This window comes from Nannobrachium achirus, assembly GCF_963921795.1.
Source record: "Nannobrachium achirus genome assembly, chromosome: 15".
Lineage (NCBI taxonomy): Eukaryota > Metazoa > Chordata > Actinopteri > Myctophiformes > Myctophidae > Nannobrachium > Nannobrachium achirus.
The window spans coordinates 14,042,193-14,062,192 of NC_137822.1; the positions used below are offsets into that span (position 1 = coordinate 14,042,193).

The following is a 20,000-nucleotide window of genomic DNA, read 5'->3' on the forward strand; positions in this document are numbered from 1 at the left end:
CTCCCCCCCCCCCCCCCCCCCCCTCCCGTCTGTGGAGAGCAGGGACGTGCCTGGCCATTGGGAAAAAGCGGGACAACTCCCGAACGGCCGGGAATCATTCCCGGCCGGTCCAGGCCGGCCATTAGGAAAAAAAAATAAAAAGTAAAATGTCGGCCATTTTGGGGGCTGGGCGGCCAACAAAGTAAATCGTCACTGTCGGGCAGAACCCTCGTATCTCCAAGTTTCAAATTTTACATTTTTTCGCAAAGCAAAGCCCTGCTTCATCATACAAGGCCGTTGTACAAAAGTAGTGAAAACAGCAGATCTACAAGCTGCGAGGCGTTGTGTGCTTGTAGATCGGCTGTTTTCACTAGTTTAAATATTTTTTAAATGATAAATACAAAACAAACGGTTTTGGACATACAAGGTTTCCACCCGACAACGACGACATATAACTCATGTACAGTAACTGACCCACTGACTTGTCACTTGTCATGATCTGAAATGGCAAATCTTTCAGTATAGCAGCAGCGCTATAGAGAGAGAGATCTCTCTATAGCACGCAATGAGGGCCTCTACAACTCTTTTTCCCGGGCTGAATCAGGGGCCCAGCACGTCCCTGGTGGAGAGAGGCTCCTGGACGTGCCGGTGAACCGTGACTGTCTGGTGAACTTACTGTGTGGTCAAATCACAACACTGCAGTGAGTGGACTGCAACCCAGAGAGGGTCAACCACAACACGTTACGTTGGCTTTGTGGTGCAGCGAAAACATCTGGGCGACCTCTGACCGCCCACTTCCGCCCTGTCAAAGACATGTTTGTTATGAGACGGAGAGAGCGGGTTATGAGTGTGATGAGGCAAGACATAATACATTCTTTAAGCCCGGAGCGCCCAATCCCTGCGCTAATCCTTACCAATGAGCCAGTGAGTGAGTGAGTGAGTGAGAGTGTGTGTGTGTGTGAGTGTGTGAGGGTGTGCATGCGTGCGTGTTTGTGCGTGTGAGTGCCTGCGTGTGTGTGTGTGTGTGTGTGTGTGTGTGTGTGTGTGTGTGTGTGTGTGTGTGTGTGTGTGTGTGTGTGTGTGTGTGTGATAGAAACGTTTTTCTTCTTCTTTTTTATATTAACCACTTGAACCCTAGTGTCCTTATTCTGAGAACTTAAGTCAAAAATAGCAGATCTACAAGCTCACAACGCCTCGCAGCGTTGTGTGTTGTGTGTGTGTGTGTGTGGACTTGAGGGTGTGGGCAAGCTTATCCACTTGAACCCTAGCATCCTTTTCTGGAGGGAACAATTTGCTGAGAGCTTGTAGCTCAGCTATTTCACTCTACAAAGCTCGTTGTGAGCTTGTAGCTCAGCTATTTCACTCTACAAAGCTCGTTGTGAGCTTGTAGCTCAGCTATTTCACTCTCCAAAGCTCATTGTGAGCTTGTAGCTCAGCTATTTCACTCTCCAAAGCTCATTGTGAGCTTGTAGCTCAGCTATTTCACTCTCCAAAGCTTGTTGTGAGCTTGTAGCTCAGCTATTTGTGAGCTTGTAGCTCAGCTATTTCACTCTCCAAAGCTCGTTGTGAGCTTGTAGCTCAGCTATTTCACTCTCTAAAGCTCGTTGTGAGCTTGTACTGTAGCTCAGCTATTTCACTCACTCTACAAAGCTCCTTGTGAGCTTGTAGCTCAGCTAATTCACTCTACAAAGCTCGTTGTGAGCTTGTAGCTCAGCTATTTCTGGCAAATATTTGGCGTAGATGGGGGAGGGAAAGAGTGGACCAAGTACAGAGCCCGACACTGGGTCAAGTTTACATTTAAGTATAGAGGGTTTAACCACTTGAACCCCATGCCTTGTTGAGTGGAGCACCTCAGGGCTGTTTTCACTCATTATAGAGTGAAAATAGATAGAACATAGCCAATAGCATTGTAGGCTTGTAGATCTGCCATTTTCTGGGGGGAAAATACTAAACGTGTTTTCCTCAGAACACGGTTTTATACAGGTGTGTGTCCAAGAACACGATCAACATTCAACTTGTAGGAGAATAAGTCATTTGGAAACTTCTTTCCCCCTTCCTACAGTGACCAGGCATCCTTGGGTTGCCCCTAGAACAGGGGTTCCCAAACCTTTGGGCTCAAGGCACCCCTAGCAATGTATCTTTCATCCGTTCCGAGGCACCCCTACATAATATTCATAATTTTCACTCCCAGCACCTTATATTTATAGCATATTTTAGCGATTATGTTGCAAGGAAAACGTTGAGATAATAGACATTTTGGTTAGAACTGACTGAAAATAACGTTGTATCTAAATGATACGTGTCCAAATAAATTCCAACTATTATCAAATCATCTCACGGCACCCCTGGACTGCTGTCACAGCACCCCAGGGTGCCCCGTCACCCACTTTGAAAACCCCTGCCCTAGAAGACTGTCCCGTGGTTTCAAGCTGGGTGTCCACTGTCCAGTCTTAGTGGACAAATACCAGTAAGGCTCCCTAATCGGGAGATACGCGACCGTAGGTCACTTATCTCCACAAATAGGGCAAAAATGTGTTTTGCCAAAATCTTCCTGATCCATGTTGATGACATGAGTGTAGTAGACATACTGTGTAGTGATTTTCGTGATTTTAGGGCAAAATCTGTAGGAGCAGTGTCCAAAAATGTGTTTTTAAAAATCGGCCTGGAGGTGGCGCTATATGGGACAGATTCATGTTGATGGGATGAGTGTAGACATACTGTGTACCGATTTGCGTGATTTTAGGGCGAAAATTGTAGGAGCAGTGTCCAAAAATGTGTTTTGCAAGAATCGGCCTCATGGTGGCGCTAGAAGAGGGCCATGTGAGAAATGAGGGGTGGGGTCTCCGCGCCGGCAATGGCGGACGAATAGGTACCGGCCCCGGCTGTCCCGGTCGCTCCTAGCCGGAGTTACGGCATTTTATGTGAGCTGCAGTGTAGGGGGTCCTCCACTGGGGGCGCCACCACTTTTGCATCCGTTCTGGAGCACCAGGAGTCGGTGGTCCCCGAGAATTCCCCGTGAGCAGCCCCGTTGGGGTGGTCATTTGGTCATGTTTGCGCATTTGGTCATTTTTTACATCTGGGGGTCCCCCAGGGACCTGGGGGTCCCTGGAGCTCCGGGGGTCCTTGGAGGTTGTAGTTTGGCAGCCAAGGAACGTGTGTGCAAAATTTGGCATGGATCGGGGCAACGGTTGCGGAGATATAAGCAGGGAAAAAGTGTGACGTGTGAGGTGTGACAGACAGACTGACGGACTGACGGACTCACTCACAGTTTGTGCAGGTTTTGATAGTAAATGCGACCTACGGTCGCAATTATCTCTAAAAAGCAAATCTCTAAGTTTAAACGATAACACTCCCGGGCAAACGCATGATTTGTCTTTTGGGTCTCGAGCTAAAAAAGGAAAGAGTTTGAGAACTACTGATTTAGAAGGCATTGGTAGAATCGGCCTCAGGATTTAAGTCAGGGGTCTTCAACAGGGGGTCCGGGACCCATAGGGGGTCCTCAGAGTTACTACAGGGGGTCCTCCAAATCTTTGTGTGATAGAAACCTTTTTCTTCCCTTTTTTATATTAACCACTTGAACCCTAGTGTCCTTATTCTGAGAACTTTAGCCAAAAATAGCAGATCTACAAGCTCAGGTTGTGAGCTTGTAGATCAGCTATTTTTGGCAAAGAGCTTTGGTGCAGAGGGGAAAAAGAGCAGACCAAGTACAGAGTGAAAGGTCAAGTTTATTAAGTATTGACTGTTTAGTTAAATATCTGAAAACACAAATTGACCTGAATCCAAAATACACTGATGATCGATCGTGCTGTCAAACGATGAAAACTATATGGAATCTATGAACAGGTTGCGTGGGTCCCTGCTTCATCTCTCTCTCAACTAAGGGGTCCTTGGCCTGAAAACGTTGAAGACCCCTGATTTAAGTGAATACATATCTCGGGCTTGTTTTTTTGAGAATACGGTGGTCCTACTCCGCTCCCTCCACCCCTACTCGCCCCCCCCGAAACAATCATTCCTTGGCTGTCAAGTCTCCTCCAACCCATCCAAGAGAGATGAGAGAAACAAGACCTCTCCATATGCTCCAGTCCTTCAATTCAAAGATGTCCCTCACTTGATCCCCCCCCCATGCCATGCCATGCCCATGCCGTTCTGCTGCTGGGAGCTGACCTGACCCTGTCACTGTGGGAATGGGGTCAAACTGTTGGACACATCACAAAGAGGCAGCCTACAGCCAGCGCCGCTGACCACCGGCACTGGAATGCAGCCCACCTCCGCAGCCCATAGTGTTAGCTATAGCAACACCCCAAACAAATACAAGGGAGAATAAAAATAAAGCATTCATACTCCATAGCGTAATTTCCTTTCATAAATGCGACCAATTCAACCAGGTTTATATGAAAGGTTAAGAGCTAAAGTAAGCGCCGCTGTTATAGCATGATACAGTGGCGGAATGAGTCCTCAAGACTTGTTTTTACTTAAGCATAAGTCAGGATTCCCACACATTTTTACCAATTAATTTCCAAAACCTTTCCAAAACTTTTCCAGAATATTTAACCCAATTTCCAGGACTATATAACAATAATTCAGCTAAATAACAGGTCGCTTACTCCTATGCGCAACGCCTAAAGACAGGCAGTGTATGCCAGTGGTTCTCAACCTTTTCAGGCCGTGACCCCCAAAATAATCATGTTTTAACTGGGGACCCAGCACCCCGACGAGCACTAATTTGAGGAATTTTGCATAACACAGTTCTATTGTGAAAATAGCAGATCTACATGCTCACAACGCCTCGCGTTGTGAGGCGTTGTGAGCATGTCGGCTATTTTCACAATTTCTGCCTCTAATATTTGACAATTTGGCCCATGTTTAATTTGTCATTTCAGAGGTATTAACAAAATCAATAACCGGAGACAATGCATAGCTATTTTTTCCAGGACCTTCCAGGACCCTTGATAAATTCCAAAACTTTTCCAGTAATGGAAAAATATTTTTCTAATTTCAAAATATTTCCAGGAATTTCATGACCGTGGGAACCCTGATAAGTATCAATACCCCAATTTAGGAATACTCAGTCAACCGAAAACACGAAATAACTTAAAGGATTAATTCACCACTTTTCAATCTTCATATAATAGGTCCTCACTATAATGTTCATAATAAAATTGCAAAAAAAACTCTGTCCAAGTCTCTTAGGAGAGCTGTACAGAAATCCATAGTCTTGTGACATCATCGATGGGGAATCCAAGCTAATAGAAAATGCAGGCTTTCTATTCCTGAAAAGTTGCAATGTTAAAGTGGAAGCCGTTGTTCATGCGATAATAAAAATCTAAAATCTAAAAAAAAAAAAAACATTGTTTAAAAAAAACCTGTCAAACGATGATGTCACAAGACTATGGATGGAACTTCCCACAGCTCTCCTAAGAGACTTGGACCGAGTAGAATTATATTTTGCTATTTTATTATGGGACGTGCAGAGAATGTTAAAGAGGCAGGGGCTGACATTTCTAAAAGTGCCTTTTGGTGGAAATATCGAAAATAGCAGACCTTAAAGCTCACTGCGATGTGTTGTCAGCTTGGAGGTCGGCTTGACACCACATACTGGAGATGTGGCGTAGCAGCATGGATTTCTACCCAGAGAGGGCAATTCTTTCAACATAAGATGCTGCATTCAAGTTCGGGATGTTTGGACAAGGCAATTCTCTTGAATGCTGCCTTCAGGTATGACATGGAAAGAGGGCATTTGCATTCCTTTCACCATAGTAAAAACTGCATTCATGGTCTGGAGAGGGCACTTTTTACAGACGGATAAAAGGGCAGGGGCTCAAGCCCCCTTTGATGTCTATGTGTGCACGTGCCTGACACATGCTATATATACACACGTATCGTCATTCCATCTTGCATGACATGCATACTCGCCCTATCGCGTCTTATCGAGCACTTTTTTTTGCTTCTCACGTGAACCATGCTGACAGCGGTGAGATGGCACAACACGCGGCAGTGCCGCGGAGAGTGTGCAAGCTTTATCTAGTCAGCACATTCCCCTGAAAGCAAAGCACTAAACTCTCACACCGACCGCCGTGGGCAGATAATGCCATCAACAAGCCCCTTGTTTTGCCCTTGCTGCTTCATGGAACACAGAAGGGGGGGGGGGGGGGGACTGTGGCGGACACTGACAAAGTACACTTACATGAGCATAGTGTCCTTAACCAGTGTTGTAAAGTAACTAAGTACTGTACTTAAGTACAGTTTTGAGGTATTTGTACTTTACTTGAATATTTCCTGTTTTCAGTACTTTAACTTCTTCTCCACTACATCTCGGTTCCAAATATTGTAGTACTCCACTACAATTTTTGAAAACTTTAGTTACTAATTACTTTGCAGATATAAATTATAATATTTAACCACGCATGGACCACTTTAGCCCTATTTTATACCTTGGCTATTTGAAAATAGACGATCTACGCGTTGTGAGCTTGTAGATCTGCTATTTTCAAACATTTAGTACTTTTACTTTTAGTACTAAGTACTAAGTAAATTGTGATGCCAATCCTTTCATACTTTTACTCAAGTACATTTTGAATTCTGGATATTTACTTGTAACGGAGTACATCTACAGTGCAGTATTGATACTTTTACCTAAGTACAAAATGTGAGTACTTTTTCCACCACTGCTTAAACCCCCTCCCGCTATGAAGAACATTCATGGGGGGCCCGCAGTGAATTCTTGTACCCAGGGCCCAGAATCTTGTGCGACACCCCTGAAGCTGGATGTTTTCCACTGTGGAGGACGGTAAATGGTAAAATGGTAAATGGTGCATTTATATAGCGCTTTTATCCAAAGCGCTTTACAATGTGCATTACATTCACCCATTCACACACATTCATACACCAGTGGCGGTGGAAACCATGCAAGGCACCAACCGGCTCAGCGGGAGCAACTTGGGGTTCAGTGTCTTGCCCAAGGACACTTCGACATGTAGACAGGAGGAGCTGGGATTTGAACCGCCAACCCATGGATCATTGGCCAACACACTCTACCTCCTGAGCTACAGCCGGTGATTATTTTCGTCCGGTTGACAAGTGTACATTCAGCTGTATCTATGGAATTGTTCTTTTTTTATTTTTATAAAGACATAAAAGACAAGAAGAGAGGTGTTAGATTTCCTCTCTGAAAAACATTGACAAAAATATGCCTTTGGTATGTCCTGCTAAATGCTTTAAATGCCCCCCTGGGGTGCTGTGGTGCATCTCTGCTGCCCAACGTCCGTTTCCTGCAGTCGGAGGTCACCCAGCGTCGCCCGCCACGCTTGTTTTTTTCCCCCCTCTTGTGTTCCATGAGCCTCCAGTGCGTTGTTGGACAAAGTACTCACAGACCCAAGATAATCCTGGTCAGATATTATTCAACTATATCACGAGTTAGCTCAGTAGAACTTGGTACTTGAGTTAAAGGGATAGCTTCACTATCGATTACCCACGCCATGTTGACTTATTTCTTTATTGTTTTAGTCACTTTCCTAAGCCAATAATTTGATGACCAGCAGTGGTTCCCTATGGAGACACAGAAAGAGCCTGCTTTGTTCTGTGGTGGAATTCAGATCAATCAATAATCATGAGAAAATGAGGAGACAAGACAATTCATATTAGGTGGTGGTGTGGTCAAGTTTATATAACATGATATCATGGACAGAAGTACAATTAACACTCTGGGCAGTGGTAAAAGAGTTCTGCCAAGAAGAATGGTCAAACACTAGAGTTATACTGTGGCTTCAAGGCCTCTGGAACGAGCTGTACCATAACAAGATAGGCTTTACCAAAACAATAGTTACTGTAGCCTACTGAAGACTTCTCGACTCCTAACTATCAAGTATTAGTATCATCATACAGACGTCACCTAGATATCGTGACTACTAATTGAAGCCGAGGCCGAATTTCGCATGGATGAGCCCTGACAGCACATGGTTGGTGCTACAGACTCCAAATTTCGCACGCAGATAGCTCAGACCTTTGCCTACGTTCTTAGCTAGGCCTCGACCCGATCCGATATGCGGTTTTCCGGAACCAACGCTAAAGGTTCGGAATCTCCATATGCGGAGTCCTGACTACTAATTGAAGCCAATGGACGCCGAATCCGAATGGCCCGAATCGCATGGATGAGCCCTGACAGCACATGGTTGGTGCTACAGACTCCAAATTTCGCACACAGATAGCTCAGACCTTTGCCTACGTTCTTAGCTAGGCCTCGACCCGACCCGATACACAGTTTTTCAGATCCGGCACGAAATATTTGGAATCTCCGTATGCGGAGATGACTGACATCGGGCTGTTCCGGAGCAAGCGCTGACTCATTGTGACATCACTTCATAAAAGGCTCTGACATCACATACGCTAGATGAGTCAACTAAAAATCTCTCTGAGTGTGGCATAAACTAAAGTCTTCTTCCTCTCACTTCGAGGTGAGCAAAGTTCAGGGTGCTCTTCAGAGCGGTTGGGTTCAGGGGAATTAGTGGGCTGTGCCTTTAAGAGAACCAGGTGAATAATGTGGATAAGCCCGGGCAGTTCCCTCTCACGCTAAACTTAAATAATAAAGGGGAATAAGGAGCCCAGGGGCTAGGGAACTCCGGGGCGCTCTGTAAGTAAAGTAAGGGGTGCTGTGTCTGCAGAGATCTCCATATATGGGCATAAGTGGACAAAGGCAAACAGATGGTCAAAACGGGTCCTATGACAACAGGTATAATGGGGTTTGCATTAAAGGGTAGGGCCGGAACCGGTACTGTGTCTGCAGAGATCTCCATATATGGGCATAAGTGGACAAAGGCAAACTGATGGTCAAAACGGGTCCTATGACAACAGGTATAATGGGGTTTGCATTAAAGGGTAGGGCCGGAACCGGTACTGTGTCTGCAGAGATCTCCATATATGGGTATAAGTGGACAAAGGCAAACAGATGGTCAAAACGGGTCCTATGACAACAGGTATAATGGGGTTTGCATTAAAGGGTGGGGCATTCATTCCCTATTTTAAATTCGGCATGCGTGTTTCCCGCCGCAGCAGGTAGTCGGGGGCACTAACAGATGCAGAGATCTCCATAATGGGCATAAACGGACACAGACATCAGATACAGAGATCTCCATATATGGGCATAAAATGGATGCAGATAGACAGATACAGATATCTCCATATATGAGCATAAATGGACACAGGCAAACAGATGGTCAATACGGGTCCTACAGAGATCTCCATATATGGGCATAAAATGGATGCAGACAGACAGATAACTCCATATATGGGTATAAATGGACACAGGCAAACAGATGGTCAAAACGGGTCCTACAGAGATCTCCATATATGGGCATGAAATGGACGTAGACAGACAGATATCTCCATATATGGGCATAAATGGACACACGGCCAAACAGATGGTCAAAACGGATCCTATGACAACAGATATAATGAGGTTTGCATTAAAAGGCAGGGCATTCATTCCCTATTTACATTGTTCCCGAGTTGGCCAGGTCGCCTCGGGCGGCCGAGCTTCTAGTTAATATAATCAATGAATACATGATCTACTCTATAACGTCACAAATAATCAATCATGATAAACTCTAATCTACTGCAGTTCCCTATGGAGACATTCGGGGCTATATTTTGATTGTCTTAAGTACCAGCTCTTATGCCTTAACTCATTCCCCGCCTCCCCCGATAGTCCCGAGAAAATCCCAATGTCGTTCCCCGCCAGGCCCGATAGTCCCGAGAATTTGCTTTTATATAATGTAATGTTTAATTACACTCTCCCCCAGCTCGTGACAAATTTTTATCCTTTTATCTTACAGAGAACCTAAAATATCACACATCAAAGTAAGTGTGTTTGAAAAAAAGACTGTAATAATGTATAAATTGCAATACAAATGCATATAAATCTCCCCATAACCCACAGTGAACTGGCACAGTGACGCATTTTGCGCACACAAGGCTCTCGGAAAAAAAAGAGAAGAAAAAAAAAGTGTGAGAACAGCTGTGTGTGTGTGTGTGTGTGTGTGTGTGTGTGTGTGTGTGTGTGTGTGTGTGTGTGTGTGTGTGTGTGTGTGTGTGTGTGTGTGAACATCTCTTAGCTGGCTGGTGGTCCACGGACCACTGTCTGTTTCAGTGGTCCCCCTGTCCTGATCAGCACAGTGCTATCAGAGTCTCTGATTCAGAGATCTGTCTCTCTCTCTCTCTCTCTCTCTCTCTCTCTCTAGATACAAAATAATTATCGCCAATTCGCCATATAAATGCTTCTAAAACATACCTGAGAATGATGATGGTTGATTAGAATCCACAGGTTATAATCCATATATCCAGGCTATAATATATTGTTTTGTAATGGTCCACAAGCAGCCAAGCAGGCCATTGGCGCCAGGCGGTCCTTTGCAAAGGGGGGTCCCTGGTCGGCTTTCTAACAGGGGGTCCGCGGGCCCAACGCTTCGCTCCGCAGAGCAGTGGGAACACGATAATCAACTCTTACAAAATCAATCAATAAAACTGCCCGATTACGTAAAGTTCACGACGCGATCCAGTTGAGTCAGAGACAAGTGAAGTGGTCCCTGGAAGGGGGTCCGTCCTCTCATTACCCTGCCTGGTCTCCAGCCAACACTTCTCACGGACCACCACCAAAACTCCCACGCTCCCCCACCACGCTCCTCCCAAAAAGCAAGAGATCAACTAGTGTCGTTACTAACGAGCAAAGACGCAGAGGAGCTGTTTAGCAGGGCAGTGCAGAGGATTTTTTTAGGGGCAGGGGGAGACATTTTTCCAACATGTCCTAGAATGTGAAAATAGCAGATCTACAAGCTCGACTTTGATTGATTGATTGAAGACTTTATTAGAAGTTTGCATAGGAAAAGGTACAGTTTCATGACGGTACAGTTCACTGGTACAAGGTCTACTAAAAGGAGATCCATGAAAAGACTAAGCTTATTTCCACTGGAAACCATTGAAGTATCTCATATAAAATTGAATGACAAGCTCTCAATGTGTCACAGTCTCAGAGCGATGTGTTGAGCTTGTAGAGCTTGTAGATCTGCTATTTTCACATTCTAGGACATGTTAGAAAAAAGACTCATGCCCCCTTTTATGTCTATTTGTGTGTGTGCACCTGTACAGAGCAAAAGACAACCAGCAGACACACAGAGACAGAGAGAAAGCGCCCCCAAGTGGGGGCTCACAGAAATACTCACAGAAATACTGCAATATAGTATGTGAGTTTTTTGGTCAGATATAGCCAATAAAAATATTTTTCTCTGCATTTTTCTAAACAGAAAATTCTAAAAATAAATCCTATTACATAATTACATTAGTACACTTATCTGATAATGCCTGAAGCCATAAAGACACATCTCAAGTGAGTTATCCACTTGAAAACAGATCATTCACAAAAAGGTCAATAACTCCAATTATTTTGAATTTCCACCTGGATTTTGAAAAAACAAGGGGTTTGAAATGGCCAAAACTCTAGATTGCTACATCGTACATACAAAAAAATATTTTTTGGAGGGACTAGAGGATGTCCTCTTTTAATCCATGCACTGTATGACATTTTCGTGCAAACAGGGAATTTAGGAAAAATGTCTAAATATGAAGAAAATGCTTAAACAAAATGGCAGGGGAGCCTACAGTGAATGTTAAAATGGCGGTCAATGTGTTAAAGGAGTAGTTCACCCCCAAAATGACTATTTTTCTATTGATTAGTCACGCCATGGAGACTTGAGTTCAATAATATTGTTTTGTATTCTTCGCGAAAAAAAGACCAAAAAAAGTATTGTAGTAAACCCCCCCCAATGATTCTGGATGGGGACCCAAATTCTACTACTTTAACTTAAAGGCCTGTCCATACTGTCTCCGACCAATTAACTTTTCGTTGGAAAGGTCAGGTTCAACTACAAAATGGCGTCACTCGCATCTTCGTAAAAGTATTACGCCGAATTAGAGTTCGGAAAGCTGCAATGTCGGAAAGTCGGAACTCTCCGACAAAAGGTTTGGTGGTCGGAGACAGTATGGACAGGCCTCTAAGATAAGGCATAAGAGCTGGTATACTTAACCCATTTAGACTGGGAACACATTATTACACGTTATTTTGTGCCTATTGAAATATAGCGAGTGCCATGAGCTTGTAGATCTGCTCTTTTTTTTTTAAATCGTGAAAAAATCATTCTAAGGTTTTTTGAAACACCTATATTTCTATGTCAGTGGTGCTCAAACTTTTTCATGTGAAGGACCCCCAATTGTACCCCCAATTGTAATTGTATCCCCCCCCCCCCCCCCCCCCTTGTGACGCCATGTCCAGCTTAAACCCCAGTAGAACCCGATGCCACAAATCTGACCACCGATTACGGATATTGACCGATTGTTTTGTCCAAAAGTGCCTCACGACTTGTTGTGTAACAGGCAGGGAATCGAACCCATGGTCTCCGGCGTGGAAGGCCATTAACCACTAGCCTAAAAGGATGTTTCCCCCTTCGGTCGTCTCGCCAGGCAGAGGATCTGGGGCCACTGCAGCTTACACATCGTTCCGCCGGTATTGTGTGACATTCAAGTTGAATATCTCTCAAAATGTAAAACATATGTGTAAAAAAATAACAAATGCCTGGAGTTACATAGTACTTCCTTGGCCTGCTGGCAGCGTACCAAAGAGAGTTGGCGCGGATCGGTCCAGTGGTTTATGAGATTAGCCCCGGACAAATAAACAAACAGACAGACAGACAGACAGACAGACAGACAGACAGACAGACAGACAGACTTGTATGCGTATTCCCTCAGAGCAGTGTTGTTTTCGTCGACTAAAACTATGACGAAAAATGTTTGTCGACTGTGTTTTTTTCACTGACGAAAACTAAATAAAAACTAAACAAAAACTAAGCTGTGGTGACTAAAACTAAGACTAAATATATTGACAATTTTGTCAACAAAATAAAAACTAGACTAAAACGTTAGGGAGGGAGAAGAGAGTAATTTTATGTTTGTTTTCTCTCAGGTGTTGCGTGCTGAAAATAGCCGATCTACAAGCTCACAACGCGTCGCGCTGCGACGCGTTGTGAGCTTGTAGATCTGCTATTTTCAGCACATAACCAAGTGTAAATCAGTCAAAATCAGTCATTACGATGCCATCAAGGCCTGCCAAAATACCTTTTAGTTGACTAAATCAACTGTAGATTTAGTCGCCTAAAATCTTATATTTAGTCGACTAAAATTAGACTAAAACTAATACTTTTCAGGTGACTAAATTATGACTAAAACTAAATGACATTTTATTTAAAAGACTATGACTAGAACAAAATCAAAATTTGCTGTCAAAAACAACACTGCCTCAGAGCCATGCCATTTACTGCGACCGTATGTGACGGAGAGAGTCGCAGCCCCAGCCTGAAGCCTCAAAAGTCTAGTATCTGCCCTCGTTCCATAGGGATATACTTTTGGAGTAATGGTTAAGATATTGGACTTTCACGTGGGAGACCCGGGTTCGAAGCCGGGTGGGGAGGTTCGGATCACCTCCGTTACATATATATATACTGTGTGTATATATTATATATACTAGCCCTTACCCGTTCAAAGATATGAGCTCCGAAATGATGTGCAGTGTGTGGGTTATGGGATGTGCTCTGTGCACACAGTATAATGAGGGATGGAAAGTAACTTTAACTGGTGCTTGCATGATAATATGTAGGAGCATCAATGTAAGAAATACCCGTTTCGTTTAATGGCTATTAGAGGTACTGTGTACCGATCTGCATGATTTTTGGACAACATCTGTAACAGGGCCAGACAACTCCCCCCCACACACACACACACACCCGCGCGCGCGCACACACACACCCCCACCCACCCACACACACACACACACACACACACACACACACACACACACACACACACACACACACACACACACACACACACACACACACACACACACACACACACACACACACACACACACACACACACACACACAGAGAGAGAGAGCTGGTTGCCTCATGCTAGATGCAGAATAGATATGCCTCATGCTAGATGCAGAATAGATATAGATACACCATAAAAATGCTAATATACAGCATATGATTTGTGAAAGTGACAAACAGGCTTCACAGTTATGTCAGGTGTGTTCATATGCTAATGGTGATGCGATTTCAGATCAATTGCTCCAGCCACTGAGGAGAAACGCTGTGACAGACAGACAGACACACACTCACTCACTCACTCACTCACTCACTCAGACAGACACTCACTCAGACAGACATTCGGAAAATTATATGTTTGATAATAAAAGGTTGATGAAGGAATTATGTATTGTATTTTTAATGTAATATCAGATGCCTGAGGAAGGTCTATATCTTCTATAGAGGGTATGTGCGTGACATCATCATCATACCCGGAAGTTATGCGGGAACGCCTACTAAGTGGCAAAAAACTACTTTCTGGCCTTGACAGCCCATGGCCGGCCTCTCCCTCAGAGAGAGGGGGAGAAGTTCAGTTTACCGCGAGAGACTCGGAGTAGAACCGCAGCTACTTGACTTGGAAAGGAGACAGATAAGGTGGTTCGGGAATCTAGTATGGATGCCTCCTGAGCGTCTCCCTGGAGAGGTCCTGGCTTCACGTCCCACTGGGAGGAGACCCCCCTGGCAGACATCTCCACACTGACTGGCCTTGGAAGGCCTGGGGGTCCCCAAGGAGGAAGTGGCTAATGTTGCTCGGGAAAAAGGAAAGTCTAGAGCTCTGTATGTGCCGGGAACAGTTGCCCCCGCGACCCGGTCCCGGAAAAGCGGATATCTTAAACACCTGCTCTACCTTTCCCCTGAGTTTGTAACGAAAAACTTTGGTTATAAAATTTAAAAAAGGGGTGTGTTTACCTACCTGTCCGTATACCGTCGGGCCGGGTCGGTCAGGACCAGGCCGTGCGGGGCATGCGTGAACGGCGGCCGGCGCAGCAGGCGGTAGCGCAGCGGGCGACAGCGGCGGCAGAGCGGGCAGTCGGGCCGCGACGCCAGCAGCGTGGCGTCGATCTCCAGGTGCTGCTCCATGGTGAAGAACTGCACGCCGTACACCTGTTAGGGCAATGAGGGACAGTCATACAGTATACTGACCTATCATTTAATTTCAATGTAGCACTGTCATACAGTATACTGACCTATCGTTTAATTTCAATGTGGGACTGTCATACAGAATATTGACCTATCATTTCAATGTGGGACTGTCATACAGTATATTGACCTATCATTTCCTATCAATGTGGGCCAGGGTACTAAAGTATAATCTGTTTTTTTGGCGGAATTGAAGTTTAAAAAAAATGTTTCCTTCAATCGCCTGATTTTCTAATGCCAAAATACGAATCACACATTCAAAAAATTTAGCAAAATTGAAGCATTTTCCTGATTTTTTTTGTGGGCTAGAAAATTGGAAAATTGAACCAATATTTGATTTTTTGGGGGGCTCAATATATTGACCTATCATTTCATTTAAATGTGGGACTGTCATTCAGTATATTGACCTATCATTTAATTTAAATGTGGGACTGTCATACAGTATATTGACCTATCATTTCAATGTGGGACTGTCATACAGTATCATGTCATGATTGCATGCATTATCACAGGTTGCGATCTGCCTGACACCCACTGTTATGTTGTGGGTGTCCTGTCAGGGCCCACAGCCCAACTGATACCCCCGGCCAGGGGGTTAAGACACTTTAAAGTGTGACACTTTAGTGTGGTTCACTGGTTGCCCTGCAGAGGCAACCACACTAAAGTGCTTGTCCGACTTTATTCCATCCATCTTCCGTGCCCTCCTAGATAAACGTATTCTCCCACAATTCTGGTGGGCCATATGTCTAATCGACCGCTTCATCGGGAGTCGATTCCTTGCATTTTGCTAAGAGGTTTGGTTTACTCCGCCATCGTTGTATGAATGTGTGTGTGAAAGGGTGAATGTAATGCACAATCTCTGTAAAGCGCCTTTACATAAATGCACCATTTACCATTTGGAGGTGATAGGTTGACTGTGAGGACTGAAGCCTTGATAGGGACATAATTCTTGTTGGCTTGCTCTATACTCTTTTAAATAAACTTGGGACTTCTGCATTCATTTTCAGAATGACAATATATTATTTCCATAACACATTGTTCCTCAAAGTGGGGTCTGGGGACCCCCAGGGGTCCTTGAAGGAGTTCCAGGGGGTCCCCAGCTAAATGATAGTTAGGAACCAAACGGACCCTTATGGGTATGTAACTCAGAGAGTGTACGAATGCAACCAAATGGACCATAACAGGTCAATTTAGTTCCATTTGGTCTCCAAGTTAAATTAACATTGATTTTTTTTACGATAAACATTGTTTCTTAACTCATTCTGAGCCCCAGACATTAACGGATTATAATGTCCAAAGTGCCTCCTTCAGGTCCCATTCACTTGCGTTGTCTTATTTTGAAGGCCAGAAGTCCACAGCGCAATCACTTCCGGTCTGACGTCATCGGGTCGTGCGCCGGAACCGATCATTGTCCACGTGGAGTTGTGTAATGGCCGACCGGGAGCTTTTATAACTGTGTAACATAAGCGAGCATCTGCCTCCATCCTAGCTTCTAAAGTGTAGTTTTGAGATAATGGACATTAAAGATGAGATCCCCCGTCCACCTCAATGTTATGGATGGGACTATTTTGTGCTGGAGGAGCCGTGATGATGCGAAATCAGCGACGGATTTCGTCTCCGGACCTCCGCCCATTGTACTCGGTAATGTATCCGCCGTTACAGTAATATATTACTTTTCGCGAGATATCTCGGGAATGGCACTACAGATACTCGAGTACATTTCGCGAGATATCTCGGGAATGGCACTAAATCGGTTAAATGGGGGTCCGTAGCCTAATGCATTTAAAACTGGGGGATAATAAGGGGGGGGGGGGGGGGTCAATTAGGGGGTACTTGATCCTGAAAAAGCTTGAGAACCATTAATACCCCAAAAAACACACCTCCTCTTTCACGCTGTCCAGCCGCAGCGTGAGCGGCGCGTCGCAGAACACGTTGCTGGGGCCCAGCGACAGGTTGCTCCCACCCACGGTCAGCAGCAGGATGTTGTGGATGGCAGGAAGCGCCGTGCCCTGAAACGTACCATTTTACAATTATAGGCATTTAAGACCTGCGACCACTTGAACCGTTATTTTATGCTTTAACTAATACAAAAATAGCAGATATACAAGCTCGCAGCGCGGCACCGAGTGCCGCGCTGCGAGCTTGTATATCTGCTATTTTTTGATTGTAAACAGGACTGAAGTGGTTAATGTACTGTATGTTTTTGAATGATAATCAAAACCTAACGAGTGACTAAAGTTTTGAAAAATAAATGTAGTGGAGTAAAAGTGCAATATTTGTCTCTCAGATGGAGTAGAAGTGAAAGTGCTGGAAATTGGAAATACTCAAGTAAAGTACAAATACCTCAAAATTGTGTTAAGTACAGTACTTAGGTAAATGTACTTACTTTCACAATGTGTCACAATGCAACGCATTGTGAGCTTGTAGATCTGTTATTTTCAAAAGATTTTTCTGCATAATGAGTACTTTCTACATTAAGTACATCTTGATACCAATATTTTTGTACTTTTACTCAATTAAATGTAGAATTCAGGACTTCTACTCGTTGTTTTCACATTGCAATATTGATACTTTTAAGCAAAAAGATTTGAGCAAAGAACCTACCTCCTCTGGGCTGAAGAAGGTGACCCACACGGTGAGCGCGGCGGGCACCAGCGGGTGAGCGAACTCCAGCTGCAGCATGCAGCCCTGCAGCGGGCACTCCGACAGGCCCACGGCACCCTGCTCGATGCCAGAGTTGGGGCTCCAGGTGCGCACGCTGGGCTCGCACACCTGCTCCACGTCTGGAGGGCCTGAGTGGAGGGAGAGGGAGGAGGAGAGGGAGGGGTCAACAGAATAAAACACTTAAACCCCTCTCTTGACCAGTGGTTCTCAACCTTTTCAGGCCGCGACCCCCAACACAATCATATTTGAACTGGGGACGCCCCCCCCACCTTGACGAGCACTAAGGGGCCTTTTCCACCAGCAAAGAACCGGTTCCAGAACCAGTGCCGGTTCAGCTTTCTTGGAACCTTGGTTCGTTCTTGCGAACCGGCTTGCGTTTCCACCAGATTGGACCATGATTGAACCAGAGGAACCAAGGATTTTGTGGTTCCCGTTCGGAACCAACTTTTACGGTTCGTAACCAACTCCGGTTCTCGGTGGCTCACCTCTGGTTCATCTCATAGGAGGGAGACAGAACCAGAACCGTGGGAAAAGGCCTCTAAGAGTTGAGGCATTAGATTTTGTATAACATGGTTCTATTGTGAAAATAGCCGATCTACATGCTCACAACGCCTCGCGTTGCGAGGCGTTGTGAGCATGTAGATCGGCTATTTTCACAATTTCTGCCTCTAATATTTGACAATTTGGCCAATGTTTAATTTGTCATTTTAGAGGTATTAAAAAGTCCTTCAATTGTCACTTTAGAAATGTATAATCTATACTCCTTAAACTTTGTGTTGGTTTGTTTACTGTTGAGCGAGAAAACAATGTCGCACATCATGTTAATCATCTGGGGACCCCCCCCCCCCAAAATAATTTTGGGACCCCCCGGGGGGTCCCAACCCACAGGTTGAGAACGATTTCTCTAGACCACTGTTTCCCAAAGAGCGCATTTTGTTTTAAATTATCATTATTTCAAAGCATTTCAAAAAACATTCCCAAAAAAGCGAATAAGCGACGCATTGCGTGCTTGCAGATCTGCTTGCGTGCTTGTAGATCTGCTATTTGTTGATGCTTGTAGATCTTATCCATTGCTTGTAGATCTGCTATTTTCAATAGTTTGGGTCTTACATGATAATATGTAGGAGCATCAATGTAAGAAATACCCGTTTTCGTTTAATGGCTACAGAGAGCCCCCCCCCCGCCTGCACACACACACACACACACACACACACACACACACACACACACACACACACACACACACACACACACACACACACACACACACACACACACACACAGCTGGTTAAACATGTTGCCTCATGCTAGATGCAGAATAGATAAGCCTCATGCTAGATGCAGAATAGATAGTAGATACACCATAAAAATGCTAATATACAGCATACGATTTGTGAAAGTGACAAACGGGCTTCACAGTTATGTTAGGTGTGTTCATATGCTAATGGTGATGCGATTTCAGATCAATTGCTCCAGCCACTGAGGAGAAACGCTGTGACAGACACTCAGACAGACAGACAGACAGACAGACATTTGGAAAATTATATGTTTGATGATTAGATTTTTTTCAAATGTATTCATGAAATACTTTTGGAAAATGTAGGATGTTTTGATGAAACGCTGTGATTTTTTTTTTAAAGCTTTTTCAAAATGTACGTTACTCGCAACCCATAAAAAATTGGTCTGCGACCCACATATGGGTCCCGACCCACTTTTTGGGAAACAGTGAGTTGTACAATAATGCTAAAAGGATAACACAAAAAGTGTACTTTATATGTCGTTACAAGCTGGTGGGGAAACTGGACAAACGAAAAAAAACACACAAACACACACACAACAAAGGTCTTATCGGTGCTCGCAAATAACCGCACAAAGTCTGTTTGTCTGGATAAATAAACAAATCGTTACTAAAGATAAAGCCACTGGCAGCAGTGGCCAATAACTCTTTGAAAGCAAAAAAAAAAAAAGAAGAAATTAACAGTAAATTTATGGCCAATTATAAACTTAACAGCATTGTTATGACGGCTGAACGCGGATCCAGGGTTGACGTCAACGGTCTCATTAGTTTATCTAAGAGTCTCCCTGTCCGCTTAACCCATTTAGGCTTAGAATTATTGAATGCTTTAGCTATTGAAAAATAGCAGATATACAAGCTCACAGCGCGGCACCGAGTGCCGCGCTGTGAGCTTGTAGATCTGCTATTTTTGAAAAATCGTGAAAATGTGTGCACATTTTTCAATATATAAATTC

At 44.3% G+C, this 20,000-nt stretch overlaps 1 protein-coding gene across 1 annotated transcript in view; it reads right to left on the reverse strand.

Moving 5' to 3' along the window:
* Positions 1–20,000, reverse strand: part of pappaa (pregnancy-associated plasma protein A, pappalysin 1a) — a gene marked incomplete at both ends in the record, with an annotated part of 282,732 nt that overhangs the window by 183,416 nt on the left and 79,316 nt on the right. Inside the window, 3 exon segments of the mRNA XM_080743260.1 lie at positions 14,860–15,050; positions 16,967–17,095; positions 17,691–17,878. Coding sequence (XP_080599386.1) covers positions 14,860–15,050; positions 16,967–17,095; positions 17,691–17,878 — 508 coding nt within the window.